This window comes from Gracilinanus agilis, chromosome 4, assembly GCF_016433145.1.
Source record: "Gracilinanus agilis isolate LMUSP501 chromosome 4, AgileGrace, whole genome shotgun sequence".
Classification (NCBI taxonomy): Eukaryota; Metazoa; Chordata; class Mammalia; order Didelphimorphia; family Didelphidae; genus Gracilinanus; species Gracilinanus agilis.
Genome location: NC_058133.1, coordinates 377,958,544 through 377,980,077, shown reverse-complemented (window position 1 = coordinate 377,980,077; position 21,534 = coordinate 377,958,544). Strand labels below are relative to the sequence as shown.

The 21,534-nt window shown below is 34.9% G+C and overlaps 1 protein-coding gene across 1 annotated transcript in view; it reads left to right on the top strand.

The window, feature by feature from the left end:
* The first annotated feature begins 1,770 nt into the window (after positions 1–1,770).
* The window catches only part of LOC123247850 (triadin-like), a 366,108-nt gene continuing 346,344 nt past the window's right edge, over positions 1,771–21,534 (top strand). The window contains exon 1 of the mRNA XM_044676898.1: positions 1,771–2,318. Within this exon, the coding sequence (XP_044532833.1) occupies positions 2,297–2,318 (22 nt within the window). The 5' untranslated portion in view covers positions 1,771–2,296. The remainder of the gene's footprint in view (positions 2,319–21,534) is intronic.

Below are 21,534 nucleotides of genomic sequence, written 5' to 3'. Positions count from 1 at the left end.
ATTGTGACACAGGAGAGATTTGGTTTTAGCTTTGACCAGCTATTTTATTTAAGGCAGCAAGGAAGCAAACATCCCTGTTAGAATCCTATCTCAAACACTTAATAGGTATTTGACCCTGGAAAAGTCATTTAACCTCTTTTAGCCTCAGTTTCCCCTTCTATAAAAACGAGGAGGTAGAATTTGATGGCCACTAAGGTAAAATTTGTAAAAACACTTAGCACAGTGTCCGGCACATAGTACACACTATGTAAGTGCTTATTCTTTTCCTTTTCCTTCCAAGGGCCTTTTCAGCCCTAAATCTTGTGATTTTTCAGGCGTAGGAAAAAGTTGATTTTATTCCCTACTTATATTTAGATAACTGACTGTAGTGAAAAGCAAAGGGTAGCTGGGTGGCACAGTGGATAGAGTGCAGGTTTTAGAGTCAGTATCATCAGCTGGGATGGTAATGCTAAAAAGATAGCAATCAAAACTAAATCTCTTGACTTTCCTATTTCATTTATTCTTATTTTCATGAGGTTAAATCTGGTCTCACATAGGTTGTATTACCTGGACACAACCCTGTTTGCCTTAGTTTCCTCATCTGTAAAATGAACCAGAAAAGGAAATGCCAAATTACTCCAGTATTTTTGCCCAAAAAAATTCAAAAGAGGTCACAAAGAGAGTCAGAACTGAAAAATAAAAAGCAATTTAAAGCATTTGATGAATTTAAATATTGTCAGCTTTACTCCAAACGCTTAAATAGAATTGAATGAAAAGTCCTTGGGGACAAAGGTTGGGAAGGAGCTAATTGCTTTTAATATCAAATAACCATTTCAGCCTTCCTAGTTTTCACTTCCCTTTGGAGTGCTCTGATTCTTCTGGGGAGTCAAACTGTGACCCCCACCATTCTCCGTAAGTAGTAAGAATGCTAGTCCCCAGGTTTCTATAATGTAGAGGCTACACTACAGCTCAAGACTATCCATATTCTAGCAGGAAAAGCCACTGAATGAAGATAAAAAGGTTAGCTGACCTAAAGCAGGCTTGTTTAAGAGGATGAAAGTAATTCATAGATACTGCCAACATTTGAGTATTCAGGAATTGTTTATGAATTTTCAATGCCCTTTGAGCCTCCTTCCCTTCCCCACCCCCCCAAGACTATCAATCATTAGAACATTACTCTACTCATTATCACCTTCACCTAGGTGGGAAGGTGAAATTTAATCAGCTAATTTGGCTAATTATTAGCAGCTCTAATCATCTAGGAGGAGGAGGGGGAGAGAGAAGACACTTGGAATTACTGCCTAGGTGAAATTTGAAAATTACCTGTGAATATAACCCTCACTTCACTTTCCCTCTGCCAGGATGGCACAAGAAATTAAAGTTTTTTGCAAAACATTTTATTGCATGAATCTACCAGTAGAGTCCAGTAATTTCAGAAGGTGTGGGATATTATTATTAGTAGTAGTATTATCATATTTTTTAGAGTTTAGCAGCCACTTACTCCCATGTGAAACTCATCACCTGAAGAGGAAGCTACAGGTTTTAGTAGCTGCCCTGACAAAGGTGACCTTACATAAAAGAGTAGAGTCACCAAGGGGGAGCTGGGACAGACAGGGACTCAAATTGGAGAGAATTACCTAAGTCTGTCCTCCCCTTTGGCTCTGGTAGACAGCAGGGACCCTCCCCAGCCCAAATAAGGAAAGGAAGAATGTACTCAGCATGGAGTGCACTAAGAATAAACCTGAGCTCCTGTGGATAAGGTTACTCTCAACACATTTTGTTTTCTGTGACACAGACCCCAAAGATCTGTAATTATCCTAGGATTGCTGTGGGGGTTTGCCTGCTTTTTCCTCGTTATTTTGCGTGTGCGAGCCCATGTGCGTTTGTTTGTGCCTGTGATCCTTCTCGTTCTCGGCGTTTGTTGTCCCACTTTGGTCCTGGAGGGCTGGTGCGAGAGCTCTCACGCGTGTGTGTTAAGTGTGGGGGGTCCCGGCCGTGCCAAAAAAGATCTGCTGAAGAGTCCGAGGGAGGCGGGCAGGGCTATTTTTGTTCGAAGCTGATACCTTTTGCTTGGGTTGAAGTCGCTGCCTGGGAGAGGGCTCAGGTTATTTCCCGAGGGGGGGCAGAACTGGGCAGAAGAGACCTAAAGTTCAACGAAGTCCCAAGAAGCAGCTAGAACAGCGAGGAAAAAGCAGGGGCCCCCCACAAGTGAACAGTACACCCTCGGGCTGGGCCAGCTCCAGTACCCCGAAGCTTTCTTCAGTCTGCCATCTGAACTGCACCTTTTTGAAACTGATTAACACTCACCCCTGCCACCATGACTGAGATCACAGCAGAAGGTACTGTAACCATTTTCTAACACAATGGTAGAGAAATCTCGACTATGACAGATGCACTGACTTAATGTACAACAGATGGAAAGAGGCCCCTTCAGATGGGGGTACAGAGGGTGGCGCCTAGTGTCTGGGAGGGTCTGGGATGGTGGGTGGGAGCTGGAGCCTCCGGGGACTTTCTTGGAGGGGTGAGATGGGAAGGGTTCTATGTCTTTCCTTTGTGTCAGGGAACTGGTAAGGGCTACCCAGTGGGCTTCCCAGTTAACAAAGATGTTGCCCCCAACTTCTATAAATAGCTATAGATCTGTGTAATGTGAGAGCAGATGACTGTGTGAACTTAACATGACAGATAGGTGGAGTTTGTGTGCTAAACTTAAACCACTGGGCTTTATACATAATCCTTTAGAATATCTTGTTTTTAAACACACACACACACACACACACACACACACATATATATATATCTACATAAAGGAAACAGTTAATATAAGATTACTTCCTCTTTTCTTATAGCCTTTCACATATACATACGTTTATATTCATGTATACATATATGTATGTAAGTATATACACAATCTTAGTTCAATTTTAAACATTAGTAGTTTTGCAACACCTTGTCTACATAGTCATGCAAACATGAAGATATTTTTAATCTAAAATAGTCTTGATCAATTTGATATCCCAATTGAACATTCAGAGGCATATCACTATAGCAAAACCAAAATTATTTTGCTCAACCAAAAAAAAAAAGGATATGATTTAGTTTCCAAAAGTGCAATTTTGCTTCCTCCTTGTATCTTTAACAATGTTTCTTTTTCCTAATGATAATGTTTTTTTTCTGAAATAATTTTTCTTTTACAGAAAATAAAGAATTTGTTTTCTACTTCATTAGACACCTTGAAAAGAAATATTAAGTTCATAATTTGCCACATTTTATGTTTTGTTTGGGGCAAGACAAGGTATGGAGGAGGCAGGATTTGAAATTATGACTTCTTCACTCTCATAATTGAGACATACTCTCCACCAATGCAGATGGCGAGCTTCTCTGTAACTCAGAGTTTTGAATGATGTCCCCATGGTCTCACATCTCAAAAGGCATCAGAAGCAGGTCTTGAATCTGTCTTTCTGACTCCAGAGCCAGCCAGCCAGTCACAATATCATGCCAATTATTTTATATTTAAAAATTTTTTTCTATGCAATGAATAGGAGTAGATAATTTCTAAAATCTTTTCCTCTCTAAATCAATGATCTATGATTCTCCACCAAGGAAAGAACTCCCCTATATTCTCTAGAAAAATAGGTACACCTTTAACATACCTTTGAGGTTCAAAGTGTAAAGCTAATTTATCTACAATTTGCTTCTGGCAGTCAGAAGAAAATGAAACAGGTGGTATTTACTACTCAACATTTTCCAAATTGGAGTGTTGGCCAGAGGAGCTAGTGAAATGGGAGGTTTGTGGTCTTAGTTCTCTGTGAGGTTATTATGCCAGGGTCAGATTTTCAGTGCCTTTCTTTTTCTCTGCAAGCTTGTAACTAGAAACCATTATGCGAATCCATAAAAATACCAGATTTCCAAAATGCTTTACTCTTGGGGTTTAATAGACACCAAAATTTAGTTTTATTTCAACTGAGAATTTAGAATTTGAGAGCTGAATGTAAATAGATTTGTGTTATTTTGTTTCCCCCTTATTTTGGACAATAACAATAAAGATTGACATATGGTACTTTAACATTTGCAAGGCCCTTTACATATATCATTTCATCTAGCCTTGAAAGAACTTTTTTTTCAGTGTTATATGCATTATTGTTCATATTTTAATACAAGAGGAGACTGAGTTTCAGAGATTTTGAGTAACTTCCATGGTTATAAAACTAGTATGTATCTGAGGGAATGTTTGAACCCTGGTTTTCCTAACCTAAAGTCCAGAACTTTGGAAGTATTGAATAAATGTTAATTGACTGATTGATAAACCATTCATATTTTATTTAATTTTTTCTTAGAGAAGACTTTCTAGGATAACCACAACTTTAGCTCTGTGCATGATATTTAGAGACACATGCTCTTAGTTCTTAACCTCTGAATAGTGTTGACCTTCAGCAGAATTATCATATCAAGTGGCTAAAATAAACCATTCCTTTCTTGTACTTGGAACAAGTCTAGTAGATCTTTGCATTTCTTTAATGAAGTTTTCTGCAAATGAAGTCTTAGTTACATGCTAAAATGTTAGTTCCCACTACTGCCCTAGTGTCATGTTTCAAGAGAACTGGGGACAATGTCCTTTATATTTGTATATAGTAAATACAGTAACCAAAATTTAGAATGTAAATTTTTAAATACCTTTCAGCCAGAATTGCCTATTGCCCATTCCCTGACTACCCCAGCTTCAAAGGATCTTAAAACTCTGCATCATTATTTCCAGCTTTTTCTCTCTCCTTTTATGTCTTTCATTTTCAGTGATAGTCAAATGCCATTCAGGCTGTCAGCAAAAGAGAGCTTGCCACTGCTGATAGGTACTGGAGTTAATCCATAAGGGTGTCCAAGGTGCCCTCTCCAACTTTTTGAGCTATGTATTATATCACACTTTCTTTGCCATTGCTGTTGGGCAGATCTGCTTAACTTAGACAATAGATCACACTTTGCTGGGGCTAACCTATTTATCAGATGGCCTTCCCCTTCATTTGTCACATGTCAAGGAAAAGGATTGTAGAAGTTCATAGCTGGAAGAGACCTCAAAGACAATAGTCTACCATGCCTGTGCCCTCAATCCATATCTTTATTTCTATAGGAGAAAACCAATGCCCAGCAAGATTGATATTTGCCCATGGTCACACATAGAGTTAGTCAGTTGTGGAAGACTGTCCAGACTACTGAAATTGGAAACCAGTTAACTGTGTACATGTCCCAAGGCTCTTTCCTACTCCTCGCTCTGTCTCTGTCTCTTTCTCCTCAGATACCATCTCAGATGATTTCCAGATTAATATACCTAGCTAGCCTTTCTTTCTCTCCACATCATCAGATACCTAATGGACATTTTAAACTAGATATTCCATCAGCATCTCAAATTTGACATGTCAAAAGAAACAAATAAAACCCCCATCATCATGTCCTTTCTGCCTAAACCTACTACACTTCTGAACTTCCTTAAGTCTGCCAGAAGTACTGTTCTTCCAGTCACAAAATGTTTGCACTCTTAAAGTCATCATTCATTTCCACACCCTCCATCACCAAAGATATACAACCAGTGACCAAATTGTGTAATTTCTACTGTCCTGGTATTTTTTTTCAATTTAGCTCTTTCTATATACTCAAATGGCTAAAACATTAGCTTACCCTGTCATTGACCCATTCCAATAGTCTCCTAATTAGTTATCCTGACTCAAATCTCTCCTCTCTCCAAACCATCCTCCATAAAGCTACCTAAGTGATATTCCTAAAGCACGAGTCTGATTATGCCACTTCTCTCCTCAGTAAACTCCAGGTTCTTCCTATTACCTCTAGGATCAAATACAAAATTCCTTAAGATCCCCTCAATCTGTTTCCTATCCACTTTTCTAATTATTCCCTTCATACACTCTACTGATCTTCCTGCTATATATCATACATGGCATTTCACCTTCTTCATACCTTTGCATAAGTGTGCCTTTCATACCTAGAATACTTTTCTCCTTTTCTCCCCATCTCAGAATCTCTAGTTTTTCTTCAAAGATCAGTTCAAGTTCCATTTCTTTCATGAGATCCACTCTTAAACTTAGATTTCCTCCTCAAAAATTTCCCTATATATACTTATATATGTGAATATTGCCTCCCTTGGTACAAGGTAGACCCTTTTAGACAAGAACTGTTTCATTTTTGTCTTTGAACTACTGGTACTTGGGATTTGGTTGACTAACAAAACTTAAGCAACTTATAGGAGGTTTTCAAGTACCTTCTTGAGAAGACTGGTCTGCTACATCCTTGATTTTAAATCTTCCTGATGTGATAATTCAAGATTAGATGTCAAATTGTAGCAGACTTCCAAAGAATCTGGGATTATTGGAAAACCATTTACTTTCTCCCTATGGTACCAATCCCATATTGACATGTACCATGAGAATTAAAACTGAAATATACCAGTTTTGCCTCCATTTTTAGGACAATCATCAATTTTAATGAACTAATGAGAAGGCCCATATGCTAAGACATTAAGAGCCATCTACTCTCATAAGTAGTTTTTAAGAAACTCTTACTATGAAGCTATATCCCTCTTATATATTAGGCAAGCTGAATACATATTCCCAATTTACTATAGACTTAAAGTTATTAGGGGAAAAGCGTACAAAAATGTAAAAAGTCATAGAGTGAGACATATAGGAGGTCAATGTTACTATCAAAGACAACATAATATTTATATAAGAAAACTTTTTGTTACAGAATTGCTAAAAGAGTAGAGAATAAATTTTGATGATTAAATGAAAGTTATTGGAAAGAATTTAAAAATGACAATTTTTACCAGTATTCTCCCATTTACGTAATATTATTATTAGACGTAGAATAGTATACATTTAAAATTGATGGAAACACAATACAAAAACCTGCAATAAACATTTTTGAGAATATATGTCCTTTTCTTTTTTTAAAATCTCTTTAGTATACAGATATAATAGTAGTATTGCTGGATCATTTCTTAAGAGCCTTTAGGGAAGAGTTTGAATTTGTTCTCCAGAATAATTAGATCATATCACGACTCAACCAACAGGGCATTAGTGTCCTAATTTTCCCTTATATGCCCCAACATTTATCATTTTCCTTTTTTGGATATTGGCCAATCTGATAGGTGTCAGATGGTACCTCAGATTTGTTTTAATTGACGTTTCTCTAATGAAAAATGTTTTGAAACATTTTAAAAGCATTTAAAGCATATGTCTATCAATGGCTTTGATTTCCTCATCTGAAAACTACCTGTTCTTATTCTTTGACCATTTTTCAATCAGAGAATAACTTATTTTTTATGGATTTCACTTAATTCTCTCTCTGTTTGAGAAATGAAAATGTTATTTATAAAGGGAGAAAATTGAAGCCCAGACAACTACATTGACTTGCCAAGATCACATGGGTAATAGTTGACTGAAGAATGATTTTATCTCAGGTCCTTTTATTCCAAATTCAGGATTCTTTCCACTATAATACATTACCTCACAAATAAAATAAGACTTTGCATATAAAGACAAGAAGTCTGAATGGAAAAATACCAGCCAGGTTTTTAAGTCCTTTCATTATGATGATCAAGGGGCTTTAGTTAATATCAGCAATAGTTTGCAGAATGCCAAGGAATTCCCCCATCCTTCTGATGGGGGAAATGGGGAAAAAAGTTTAGTTTCTATGACATACAGTAGTCCTTCACAGGACTGAGTTTCACTGAAGGCAAATAAAGATATAGAAGAGGTAAAAATAACTTTAGGAAAAGGGGAATTTTACTTCAATAGAATGAGGATTAACAAAAGGAGGGTAATATGTATCTGCAAAGTGGAAAAACAGGAGTAGATTGAAAGGATAGAAGTAGGAAGCATAAGAGTGGAGTGAGATTTGTGTTCTGTGGATTTGGATTCCAGGAAAAATAGAAATATTAAGGTGACTGGCAAGAGAAAGGATGAAATAGAGCATTCTGGGGATATGATCCTATAAAATAGGAGGTAACAAATGTCAGGCAAGATAAGATAGCCTCACAGAGGATTTGGGATCTATAAAGGTACACATACACAAACACATATAGACATATATATATATATATATGTGTGTATATGTATATATGTGATATACATATATTTATATATTTATGACACACATACACAGGGGTAGTTTAGGTTAGACCTTAATCATCAACATGAAAATATATACAGTGTTCTCCCTTACTTAGTGGTTATGTATATGGGAATTTCCTAATAATTATAGGTCACCTAAAGTAGATTGGGCTGCCTTGTCAGGTAATGAGTTGATCCTCTTTGGAGTTCTTCAAGAAAAGGATGGATGACAACTAGGTGAGGGATTTCTTTCTGGTATGGGTTGTAGAAGATGGCCACAGGTCAATCACTCAATAAGCATGACTAACTTACCATGTGCCAAGCACTGTACTATGAAAGAAATAAGGAAGGAAGGAAGGAAGGAAGGAAGGAAGGAAGGAAGGAAGAAAGGAAGGAAGGAAGGAAGGAAGGAAGGAAAAAAAGAAGGAAGGAAGGAAGGAAAAAAAGAAGGAAGGAAGGAAGGAAGGAAAAAAAGAAGGAAGGAAGGGGGGAAAAAAGAAATCACTCATGCCCTCAGTGAACTTAAATTATAAACTCATTTAACTTTGAAATTTTGATTCTGTGAATAAAGTTCTTTTAATTCTAGGCATTAAGTAGAAAATTGGAGATAGGTAAAAAAAATTGTAACCTAAAAGATTAAAAAAATTATTTACAAAGCTGTCCTGGTTGATGATTGATTTTATTGCTTTTCTAATTGAGGGAGTAACCCATGCCTAGTCCATGATGCATAATTCCTAGTGAATAAAAACAAAAATTACATTCAGGTCATTTTTAAAATATATTTTGCAATGTAAGCCTGGCTACATTCCACTGAGAAGCATCCTCTCTTGGTTTAAAAAAATGTTTTGTAAAATCCCCCTAAAACATTTGGTTCTATTTAAACAAATGGCGCAAAATGGAAAATGTTCATCTTATCAGCATTTAAATGCTTCTTAATTTTTCTATTTATTTTCAGTAGTCATTGCAATTTATGTCATGAAATAATTTAGAAATCCTACTACTTTGCAATGTAGGAGTGAATTGAGGGTATCTAGCCATTATACTAAGGGCTTAAGGATCCTTGGAGACTTTAAGCCTCCAATGCTGTTTGCATTAATATTTAATAAGTTAACAATATTTAATAACTGAGAAGTATAAAATAGTATAACCAAGCACTTTTAAAATAATTTCCATTGACCTTTGGGTTGAATATGTCTATTTAAAAAGAGAAGGCATGATTTGCCAGTTTAGTTTGTAGCCTTAAAAATCTATTTGGTTGGAGCTTAAAGGTGGCAACAACCAATTACTGTTTTCCTTCTTTAGACTAGAGCAAGAATTCTTTAGGGATACACTCATTGTATGAAACTATATTTATGCACTATATATAGTAGTATATTTTAATAGAGTAAATAGGGAGAAAGCTCCATTAGATACTGTTTTAAAGCAATTCAGCGATTTCTAGCTTGTTGAGTCCAGTCTCCATGTCTATCTTTTAAAAACAATTCAAATTTGAAAGCCCAAAGCAGAGTGATCTAACAATGACACAGAGAGACTTAAAAGAGCTACTCTCCTAGTTGCTTACTTGCTCTAGGAAATTGGATTAGCTTGGACACTACTGCACAGGGTAGGATATAACCAGATACTTTCTTTTAGTGTGATGTGAACATATTTTCCCCCAAAGTGAGACTTATACAAAAATAGATGAACTTCCAAGTCCAAGAGGGCTGTATTTTCCCTCTTCATAGAGATTTTAAAATAATATCCTCAGCACATATGTAATGAATATGCTCCTCATGTGTGTGTTCTCTCGCCCTCCCTCCCTCCTTCCCTCCCTCGCTCTCTCTCTCTCTCTCTGTCTCTCTCTCTCTCTCTCTCTCTCTCTCTCTCTCTCTCTGTCTCTCTCTCTCTCTCTCTGTCTCTCTCCTCTCCTCTCCTCTCCTCTTCTCTTCCTTTCTCTTCTCTTCTCTCTCTCTCTTTCTCTCTCTCCCCGTCTTTTCCTCTTGTTCTTCAAGCATCAAAAGCATCCCCAACTCTTTGCCTGAAGTCAAGTTGTCAAAGGCACAATGAATCTAAGACTTTGTGAGATCCTTTGGTATGTAAATGAGCTGGTTCCCCCTATAATTCAAAGAGGAGATTTAGGTTGTAATTTCCTTTAAATATCAAAATCTGAACCCAGTTTAGACTGTTTGTTTATAATTTGGCTTGCACAGTTAGCCTGATGTTGCAGGGAAGAATAGCATTCTGTAAAATACCATTTTAGCAAATACTAATGTTTATTAATCATAGAATATCAGATCCAACAGGGAATTTAGAGATTATCCAGTGAGATATTTTACAAATGTAAATGAAAAAACACTCCAGAGTTGCTGATTCTGACCCTTAAGGCTATTATTTGATTTAGCAGAGAGGACATGAGACCTAAGAAAGTGACACACACTTCTATTCTTGGTCCTCTACTTACTCACTTTGCCATTCCACCTGTCCCTGATATAAGGTATCCATCTGTTAAAAGAAAACAACTCAGGTTTTTATTGGGTAATAATAATAGTTCTTTGAGAAGGGAAATGTGCTTGTGTATAATATTAAAAAAAACCAGTAGACACAATTTATTTAAATACACAGGTTCCATTTCACAAGGGAAAAATATCTTTAAAAAATACCAAACATCTTATTACTTTAACTCTGTAAAAAATGCTATATTAGTAAAAGAGGTAAAGATAAATAAGGCATGCTCCTTGTCTTCAGAGAACTTATAATTTAGCAGGAATAATTTTATAAAAAAAATAAATATAAAGTACAAAGCAAATTATACTAATATCAGCACTTAAGAGGGAGTATGAAATTCTATGAGATCAGAAAAAAAGGAGAAATTCCTTCATAAATTTGGCATTTCTGGAGTGGGGATCAGGGAAAACTTCACTACTACAGAAAGATTTAATCTAATGAGTGGGAAGGAGAAGGATTCTATGGAATGTGTAAAGTTTGCATAGAGATAATGAAGTATGAGTTTTATAGTTTAGATTAGCAAGAATGTAAAATATATGAGTAGAGCAGCATGAGAATAGATTAGGAAAGCATACTGAAGCCAGACTGTAGAAGTCTTTAAATGCCATCTAAAAAAAAAATGTGGATGTTTTTCAGTAGATAATAAGGAGCCAATGAAGGTTTTGTGTTCATGAGTTATTGAAATCAGACCTATAAAAGGGGATATTAATCTCATAGCAGCATGCAGAAAAAAAATTTAAAGGCAGACAAATCACAGTCAAGGTGACCTGTTAGAAGGTTTTTTCTTGTTCTATTTATTTTTATTTTTCATATGTAACAGAACATAGTATTTAACACAACACTAATATAATACATAAGATTTTTTATAACTATGTAAAATTATATTCCTATAGACTAGGCAAGGAGGAATGACATCCTGGCTGAGAATAGTGAAAATGATGTTAAAGAGGGGATAAAGATGAGAGAAATTATCTCAGTCTAATTTAAAGAATTTGGTAACAAATTTAATTTAGTTAATTTTTTAAGTGCACAAAATGTGGAATGTACTGGAAACAAAGAGATGGAACTGTTGTGGGAGTTTCCAATCTTATTTCCTTGTGCTCAGAGAGAAATCACACCCACTCTCATGTCTGAAAGGTTGGAAGTCGAAAAATAAGTAGTCAGATCAAAAGGAAAAACTGTTTCTCAGTACTAAGGACTGCTCCCTCAAATTTCTTAGTGCACTAAAAACTGCTTCCTGGTAGCTACTCCATTTCTCAATTGTGTAGATTAGTTTTGAGTTTTTTAATCACTGTTTAAACTGGCTTAGATCACACTGTCATTTAGTGGCTTTCTGAGGGAGAATGGAAATGACTGAAGAATGCAAATCCTGGGGTCATAGGAGTTGCTTAAGGTGAAGTTTGTCATTGTGGGAAATTACTCAGTGACTGGTCTTATCATAATTCCCTGTATTGGTAGTAAATCTCTAAGAGAGTGGAGGATCCCTTTAAAATGGAATTATTCATGTGCATCCTGTTGTTGAAAGCTAGGAAACTGAGGTTCCCCATTCACACATCCTTGCAGATTCTTTCCTTTGCTGCCCAGGTTACCTTAACTGAGAAAAAAAATGTTTCTCTAGACTTCATAGTAGTACTGTTCATTTTCTTTCTCTGCAAAACAATATATAGTCTTTTCTCTTAAATAGCTTGGGAGGGTGATAAAATAAACATCCAAATAATTCTCATATAAATTTAAATTTTTAGTAAAGGTGAAAATGGAACAGTAAGATAACTTTAAGAAGCAAGAGATCACTTACAGCTTATAACTTAAGACCACTTAAAAGAGGGGGCAGGAGAAGGGAAAGGATCAGGGATGACTTTATAGAGGGAAATTGCAACTGAGTGGAGCCTTGAAAGAACTGAAGGATTTCAAGAGGCTATGGCAGTTAGAACTTTTAAGAATTGTAAATAAGTTAATATTGACATGTTTTTGTTTTTGTTTTTGTTTTGTTACAAGTCATTTCTGTATAGTATACCTTCCCACTACTTCCCCATGCAGATAACTGAACTTTCCATTGTGACAACTGTAAAATAGCTGAGAAAAACCAACTTAACAAGCAGTTATTTTTGACAGTGTTTATCTATTATGTTCTATTTCTCTAACAATTTTCCATACCATTAGTCCGCTACTTATTCCATCAAAAGTAAAAAGGTAATGTAACCTTGGTGCATAGTTTTTTGAGGCATATTTTCTCTATCTCTGTGGGGTGTGTGTATGTGTGTGTGTGTGTGTGTGTGTGTGTGTGTGCATGAGCGTGTGTGTGTGTGTGTGTGTGTGTTTGGAGGTGGGTTTGAAAGAGTTTGTAGTGTTCCTTACTCTTAGCTCCCAAATGCCCAAGTCCATTTTTTTCTTATAGTAAAAGTATGCATCTTCTTTTCTGCAGTGGATTGCTAGATTGCTTTCAGTACTATTGGAAAGATAAACCATCTCTTTTAGGGAAAAAGAAAATATAATGAATCATTCCATGGTCTTTAAAAGTTCTCTAAACAAAACCGTGATGACCAAAAGAGAAGCAATTCAAATAAGGAAAACTTATCAAAAGTAATTAATATGAACACAAGGAATTTCATCAACCAGCTTATATTTTAGAAAAATATATACAGAAGAAGGAAGCAAGGACCTACATGGAGGAACAAAAATGACATCAATGCTTGTAAGAATATAAGGAGGAGTATTAAAGTTAAAAATAAATTATGGGGGGCAGCTGGGTGGCTCAGTGGATTGAGAGCCAGGCCTAGAGACGGGAGGTCCTAGGTTCAAATCTGACCTCAGACACTTCCCAGCTGTGTGACCCTGGGCAAGTCACTTGACCCCCATTGCCTACCCTTACCACTCTTCTGCCTTGGAGCCAATACACAGTACTGACTCCAAGACGGAAGGTAAGGGTTTAAAAAAAAAAATAAATAAATTATGGATAGAGAGAAATACTGATAACAATAAAAATGTTATTTTTCTGTCATTACAGGAAAAGAGGATGGTCAGATAAAGATAGGATTTCTATTAGATAGTTTAGAGGTAATGTAATAAAAAAAGGTAGAATGAAACATTTGCACATATATTTTTTTCTCTTCCAAAAAGAAGTATTTTTTGACTGAAACGGACAAAATAAAAATGACCAATAGGAAATTGAAACCTAAGATAATGAGTGCAAGGAGTTCAAGGCACCAAGCCCAACTGAAAGACATCCAAGGTTACTGAAAGCACAGGTGGAAGTGATAATCAAGTCACATTCACTGACATTTAAAGGTCATTGAGCATGCAGATCTAGAATAGAAAAGAGAAGGGAAAAGAATAAATGTTTCTATTGTGCCTACTTTGAGTCTTTCACTATAGTAATCCTTTTTAACAAATATCTTATTTCATCCTCTTAACAACTTATAGTTATTATCCCTATCTTAGAGCTAAGGAAACTGAAGCAAATAGAACTAAAGTAACTTGCCCAGGGTCATACAGCAAGTAAATGTCTAAGGCCATATTTGAACCCAGGTCTATATTGTCTATAGGCTTAAAACTTTGTCACAGCTGGTCAAATGTCTTGATTTCTGAAAAGAGTAAAATTACAATCTGATAACTATAGAACAATGAGTTTGCATTAAATACCTGGAGAAAAAGTTTTAGGCTATTGTTAGAAAATTATTAATGGAGGGAGGAGATGGGGGCTCAGTGGATTGAGAGCCAGGCCTACAGACAGGAGGTTGTACATTCAAATCTGGCCTCATACACATCCTAGCTGTGTGACCCTGGGCAAGTCACTTAACCCCCATTGCCTACCCTTACCACTCAATATTGATTCTAAGACAGAAGGTAAGAGTTTGAAAAGAAAAGAAAAATTATTAGTGAATATTTGAAGTATATAGTTGTGAATAGAAAGAACCAACATGAGTTTTGCCAGAATAAATTATGCAATAATAACATATCTTTTTTGGACAGTATTACTACATTGATGGAACAGAGAAAAGTTTACATAGATTTCAGGAATACATTTTACGAAGTCTCTAATGTTCTTGTTTTGAGTAAGAAGGAGAAAATATTGGCTAAGTAAAAGTACAGGTAGGTGGATATAAAATGGGTTAAATAACTAGACCAAAGAGTAAGCATTGGGTCCAATGACTTCAACCAGTTTGCCTCTTCTACTATGATAAAAAATCTCCTAAAATTAGAGCTATCCAAAAATAGAAAAGGTATCCCCAGGAGGTGATGGGCTCTTCCCTACCAACAATTTTCAGGAAAATTTTTCAAGAAATTTCTTATTTAAGTATAGACTAGTTGACTTTTGAGATGCCTTCCAATTTGGGGATTCTGTGAAGTTGAATAAGTTTCTACAGATGAACAATAAAAAACAATGATAATAAATTATTTTATATGATGTGCTTTTTTCTTTTTTTAATTTTTTATCTTTATTTTATTTTAATAAATTTCCACATAAGTTTTCCAAAGTTATATGATTCATATTGCCTCCGTTCCTACATCCTTCACCCCTCCCAGAGTTGACAACAATTCAATCTGGGTTATACATGTATTATCATACAACACATATTTCCATATTATTCATTTTTGTAAGTATATAATCTTGTAAAACTAAAACCCCAAATTATATAAGCAGATAAAAAAGTGATAAACTGTATGTTTTTATCTGCATTTATACTCAAACAATTCTTTCTCTAGATGTAGATAGCATTTTTTTTTTCATAAATCCCTCCAAATTGTTCTGGATCATTGTATTGCTGTTTCTGGCAAAATCCATCACATTTAAACCCACTACATTTCAGTTACTGTGTATAATGTTCTCCTAGTTCTGCTTATTTCACTCTTCATCAGTTCACACAGGTCTTTCCAGCTCTTTCTAAAATCATCCTGTTCTTCATTCCTTATAGCACAATAGTATTCCATCGCCATCATATACCACAGTTTGTTCATCCATTCCCCATTGGAGGGACATCTGTTTAGTTTCTAATTCTTTGCCACCACAAAGAGAGCAGTTATAAATATTCTTGTACAAACAGGCCCTTTCCCATTTTTTTTCATCTCTTTGGGATACAGACCTAGTAGAGGTATTACTGGATCAAAAAGTATTCATTCTTTTATAGCCCTTTGAGCATAATTCCAAAATGCCTTCCCAAATCAATTCACAACTCCACTAGCAATGCATTAGTGTCCCAATTTTGCCATATTACTTCCAGTATGTATTATTTTCCTTTACTATCATGACATACTATTTTACCATTTTCAAGTATTTTTGTAATACTCCTAAGAAATTGATAGTAAAAAAAGTTACATTGTTACAAAAGTGAAATCTAGGGATCTGAAAGGTAAACTGACTTTGCCCCATTTATGTAATTAGCAAATATCTAAGCTAGAACTTGGATTTGTATTCAACTTTTGTATATAATATTATACTAATCATTCTCAGACAAATAACCTTGGCAGTGAGGTCAGCTGGTCTATTGTTTTGGTTAGGGGTTAGACATTCTCTTACTATTGGTATATATAGCATTAATCACCAAAGTCAAGACAACAAAATAATTAGGCAGACTAGATATGGCCAAGTAACAAAATAAGAGTTGAGTTATACCTTCTCCAATGGCCTGAAGTATTTCTGGATTGCCTATAAAAATGAATTAAGAACTGTGGTCAAAGGATTAATGTAAAAGAGGTTTCTGGGATATATAGTTACTAAAGGCAACATTGATCTATGTGTGGCAAGAGTTGCTTTAAGAGCTACTAAGGGCTTCTGTTACCTTTTTAGCTAGAGCAGCACAGGTTTGCTTGATCATCCTGTCCTGACTTTGTATTTAAAATGGCACAGTTAGTCCCTAAGAATTCCCTTCCCTGTCATCTTGTTGGTGAACCCCTCATATGCAAAGAATTCAAATCATTTACTGAAATAAAGATTTATTTAATAATAATAGCCAGCTACTATAGCACTTAAAGGTTTGCAAAATGCTTTATAAATAACATCTTCTTTGACCCTTAGGACAATTCCAGGAAAATAGGTGATATTATTCCCCTTACAATGAGGAAACTAAGGCAAACAGAGGTTATGACTTCCCCAGGGTCACACAAGTAGCAGTGTGTGATCTAATTTGAAATTCAAGTCTTCTTGACCCCAGGTCCATTATTCAATCTTGATAGAGTGTAACTCCCTCTAATTTAAAGTTGCTTTTCCCTTAGAATCTAAGTGATTCCCAAAGTGGGTGCTACCGCCCCCTGGTGGGTGCTGCAGCAATCCAGGAAAGCGGTGATGGCCACAGGTGCATTTATCTTTCCTATTAATTGCTATTAAAATTTAAAAAAATAATTTCCAGAGCGCTAAGTAATATTTTTTTTGGAAAGGGGGTGGTAGGCCAAAAAAGTTTGGGAACCACTGCTAGACTCATTATTATCAAAGAAACCTATTTCTTTTAACTAGTTTTCTGTTCATACCACCACACTTTAAATTCCTTATAGAAAGAAATACGACTATTAATTACATACAGGACACTGGGATTTAGAGGGGTTGGATGGGACAGTATCCCCTTAAGAAAAATCAGTGAAAAATGATAGCTTATTTACTATGTCCTTAAACTAATGAGCTGAGAAGTGACAGCATAATTTGAGTAGAGGCACAGGTGGGAACAGCACTTGTGGGTAATCTGAAGGGTATTACTTTTGAAAAACTGCCTCATCTAATTTTACAGAAGCTAAAACACAAATTTGAGAAGAGATTGGATTTTTTTTTCCGGCCAGTATGGGAGTCACCCTGTAAAATGACATGGCAATTTTTATATGTCTGCTCATTCCTCTGACAAAATTCTCTTCTTCTTCTTAAAAGTTCTGCATAACAAATGTATGAAAAGAGCCTATGGGTTTTCTTAAGCATTAGTTCTTGTATAACCCTGTTAGGATCAAATGGAGACATAGGACATATTTATCACTAATAATAATGATAATTAATAAAAAATAATATCATATATTACATAGTACTTCTAGGCTTATGTAAATCATGTCATTTAAGCTCAAATGAACTACTGAGGTATCTTTTTAGCTAATGCCAGCTCTAATGATTCTCACACTATATCACATTCTAAAGCACTTAGATATATAGTCTATACTGCATATGGATTTGAAAAATTACATGGCAGAGTAGACACAAAACCAGCTTTAAAATCATTACAAACTAGGTGCAGGTCTAGCCTCAGACATAGAATTGTTGTGAGATTGGCAGCATGACTTAACATTTCTGTTCTTTAAAGAAATCTCAAAGACAATAAATTGGAGTTACCTGAAGGGAAGTTCCCTTTATTAATGAAATCATGGACCCAGTTTATGAGAATATTTTGTTTTACATATGGGTGCTCTATTTATAATTGATTTGATTTATTTTTATTTTTTACATACCACTTCCATGCTCTATTACTTTAGAGTAGACACTTTACCCTCTGTTTATTATGATTTCAGCACTAATGTTTAGTACAGTGCCTTGCACATAGCAGATACTCAATAAATCCTTATTACTACATAAAACAAGAGACAGGAAGATATATTTGCTACTCATTATTATGTAAACATTATTACTTAAATAATCTGCATCATGTGACTATATAGAAAGATATTGCTTACTATCACTATCATCAATTACTACTTCTCTAGCATCTCTCCACCCCTCCTCTCTCTCCTCCCTCTACCCCCAAACTACTCTTTCCCAATGTAGTCTCTAAGGCAGTGATTCCCAAAGTGGGCACCACCGCCCCCTGGTGGGTGCTGCAGCGATCCAGGGAGGCGGTGATGGCCACAGGTATATTTATCTTTCCTATTAATTGCTATTGAAATAAAAAATATAATTTCCAGAGGGCTAAGTAATATTTTTTTTCTGGAAAGGGGGCAGTAGGCCAAAAAAGTTTGGGAACCACTGCTCTAAGTGATCACTCTAATGCAAATATTGATAATATGGAAATTGGTCTTGATCAATGATATGTAAAATCCAATGGAATTATTCATTTGCTACGGGCTATATGAATCATATAACCATGGAAAAATATTCTAAATTAATTAATTAAATAAAGTTTTTCAATTAAAAAACAAAGTACTCTTCCCCCTTTTTAAAAAATTTTCAATGCATTAGATTTGCTTATGCAAAACATTTAAAATTTTATCCCATAAAATTTTCATTATCCCTTACTTAGTCATTGTCTTTCCTTCCCAATATATCTGAAAATTATTTTCTTCTTTGCTCCTCTATTCTTTTTAACTATGTGATATTTTTAACAACAGCCAGCATTTAGATAACTCTATAAGATTTGCAAAGTACTGTATAAACATAATCTCATTTGAACCTCAAAATCAACATGGGAGGTAGATGTCATTATTATCCCTATTTTACAGATGAAGAAGCTGAAACATAGAGAGCTTAAGTGACTAGTCCATTATCTTTTAGGTTCATGTTGCTATTTGGAGTTTGGGTTGGTATATGGTATAAGCTGTTGGTTAAACTTTAACATTGACAAAAAGATGTCTTGTTTTTGCAGTAGTTTTTCTCATATAGTGACTCCTTGCCCTCATTGCAATATTTTTTGGTTTTCTCAGTCACTATGTTGATATGTTTTTTGGCTCCTATGTGTTATATACCTAATCTGTTCTGCTGATGATTCTTTTTATTTTTAATTAGTGCTAAATCATTTTAATTAGAAAAAGTAAAAATGCAATGGATTATATATATATATATACATATATATATATGTATATATATATATATATTAGAATCATTTTGGAAACATAAGAAGTATTCTAGCAATTAGGTACCACATTTTTCTGCCTTCAGTCAGGGAACACATACTAAATATGTGCATATAACTCTCTTCAAATTATGTCATTTAGGAGATTTACAAAACACTTTTTTTTTTCACAACAATCCTTGGGTGAGAAAATGAAGTCACAAAAATGAAGATTTGTCCATGGTCACACAGCTAGTAAATGCTATACTATTATTATTTTTTCCAAAGATTTATTTTTTTTAATTTTAATTTATTTTTTAGAGTTTATCAAGTAGGAGAGTGGAATAGCCAGACTTATACTTTAGGAAGATTACTTTGATAGCTGAAAGGAGGATGGAATAGAATGGGGAACCAATAAGGACGGATATTGAAATAACCCAGATATATTCAAATTAGGTCTTTTTGAGTTAGCAAAAAAAATGGAAAGGTAACAGATACTCATTAATTGGGGAGTAGCTGAGTATGTAAATAGAATATAATTTTAATGGAACATATTGTGCTATAACAAATGACAAGTAGGAAGAGCTCAAAAAAACCTGGACTTACATGAACTGATGCAGAGTGAAGTAAGAGAACATTATACATAGTGACAGCAATATTGTACAGTGAACAAGATGAATGACAGCTATTCTCAGCAATACAATGATCTAAAACAATCCCAAAAGACTTGTGATAAAAAAAAAAATAAAAAGCCATCTGTTTTCAGAATTGACAGAGTGTGAATCCAGACAAAAGCAAACTTTTTTACTTAATTTTTTTTAAATTTCCACAAAAGAATTAATATGGAAAAATGTTTTACATGATTGCACATGTAAAATCTTTGTCAGATTGCTTGCCATGTCATCAAGAGGATTTCCATTTCCTTTAGAATGTGTAACCTTCAACTTCTTTAGAACAGGGATTTTTAAAAAAAATTTTTAAATTAGTTTTTTATTTTTATTCTGAACATGAACGTTAAATAGAATAGACATCTCTATATACATAATACATATAGATAGATAGATAGATAGTTAGATACATATATGCATGTATAGAATTGCATGTGAAACTCTTACTTTTCTTTTTGTTTGTTTTTTAAACTATTTTTCCATGTTTCCATGATTCATTTTCTTACTATCCCTTCTTCCCTTCCCCCTTCTGGAGCCAATAAGCCCTCCCACTGGGTTTTCCAAATGTTATCACTTATACCTATCTCCATACTTTTCATTTTTACAATAAAGCAATCTTTTAGAACCAAAACCCTAAATCATATACCCATATAAACAAATAAGCCATGTATTTTTCTTCTGTGTTTCTCTCTCACAGTTTTTTTCTCTTGAAGAGGATAGCATTCTTTCTCATAAGTCTCTTGAGATTGTCTTGTATTAGCAAAGTCCATTATATTGGTTTGTTCCACAATATTGCATTTTCTGTGTATAATGTTTTCTTGGCTCTGCTCATTTCATTCTGAATTAGTTCTTGGAGATTCTACAATTCATATAGAAATACACCATTTCATCATTCTCTATAGCAGAGTACTATTCCATCACCATCATATACCACAATTTATTCAGCCATTCCCCAATCAATGGACACTGCCTAATTTTCCAATGTTTTGACACCAAAAAGAACAAAGCTATAAATATTTTTTGTAAAAACATTTTTCATTATTATCTCTTTAGGGTACAAACCTAGTAGTGCTATTGCTGGATCAAAGGGCAGGCATTCTCTTAAAGCCCTTTGGACATAATTCCAAATTGCCTTCCAGAATGGTTGGATCAATTTACAGCTCCATCAGCAATGCATTAGTGTCCCAATTTTGCCACATCCCCTCCAGCATTTATTATTTTCCTTTACTGTCATATTGGCTAATCTGCAAGATGGGAGGTAGTGCCTCAGTGTTGTTTTTATTTGTATATTTCTCTAATCAGGAGAAATTTAGAGTACTTTTTCATGTGATTATTGATAGTTTTGATTTCTTCATCTGAAAACTACCTATTCATGTCCCTTGGCCATTTGTCAATTGGGGAATGGCTTGGTTTCTTGTACATTTGACTTAGTCCTTTATGAATTTGAGAAATTAGACCCTTTTCAGAGGTTTTTGTTATAAATTTTTTTCTCCAGTTTGTTGCTGCCCTTCTAATTTTGATTGCATTGGTTTTATTTGTACAAAAACTTTTTAAATTTAATAT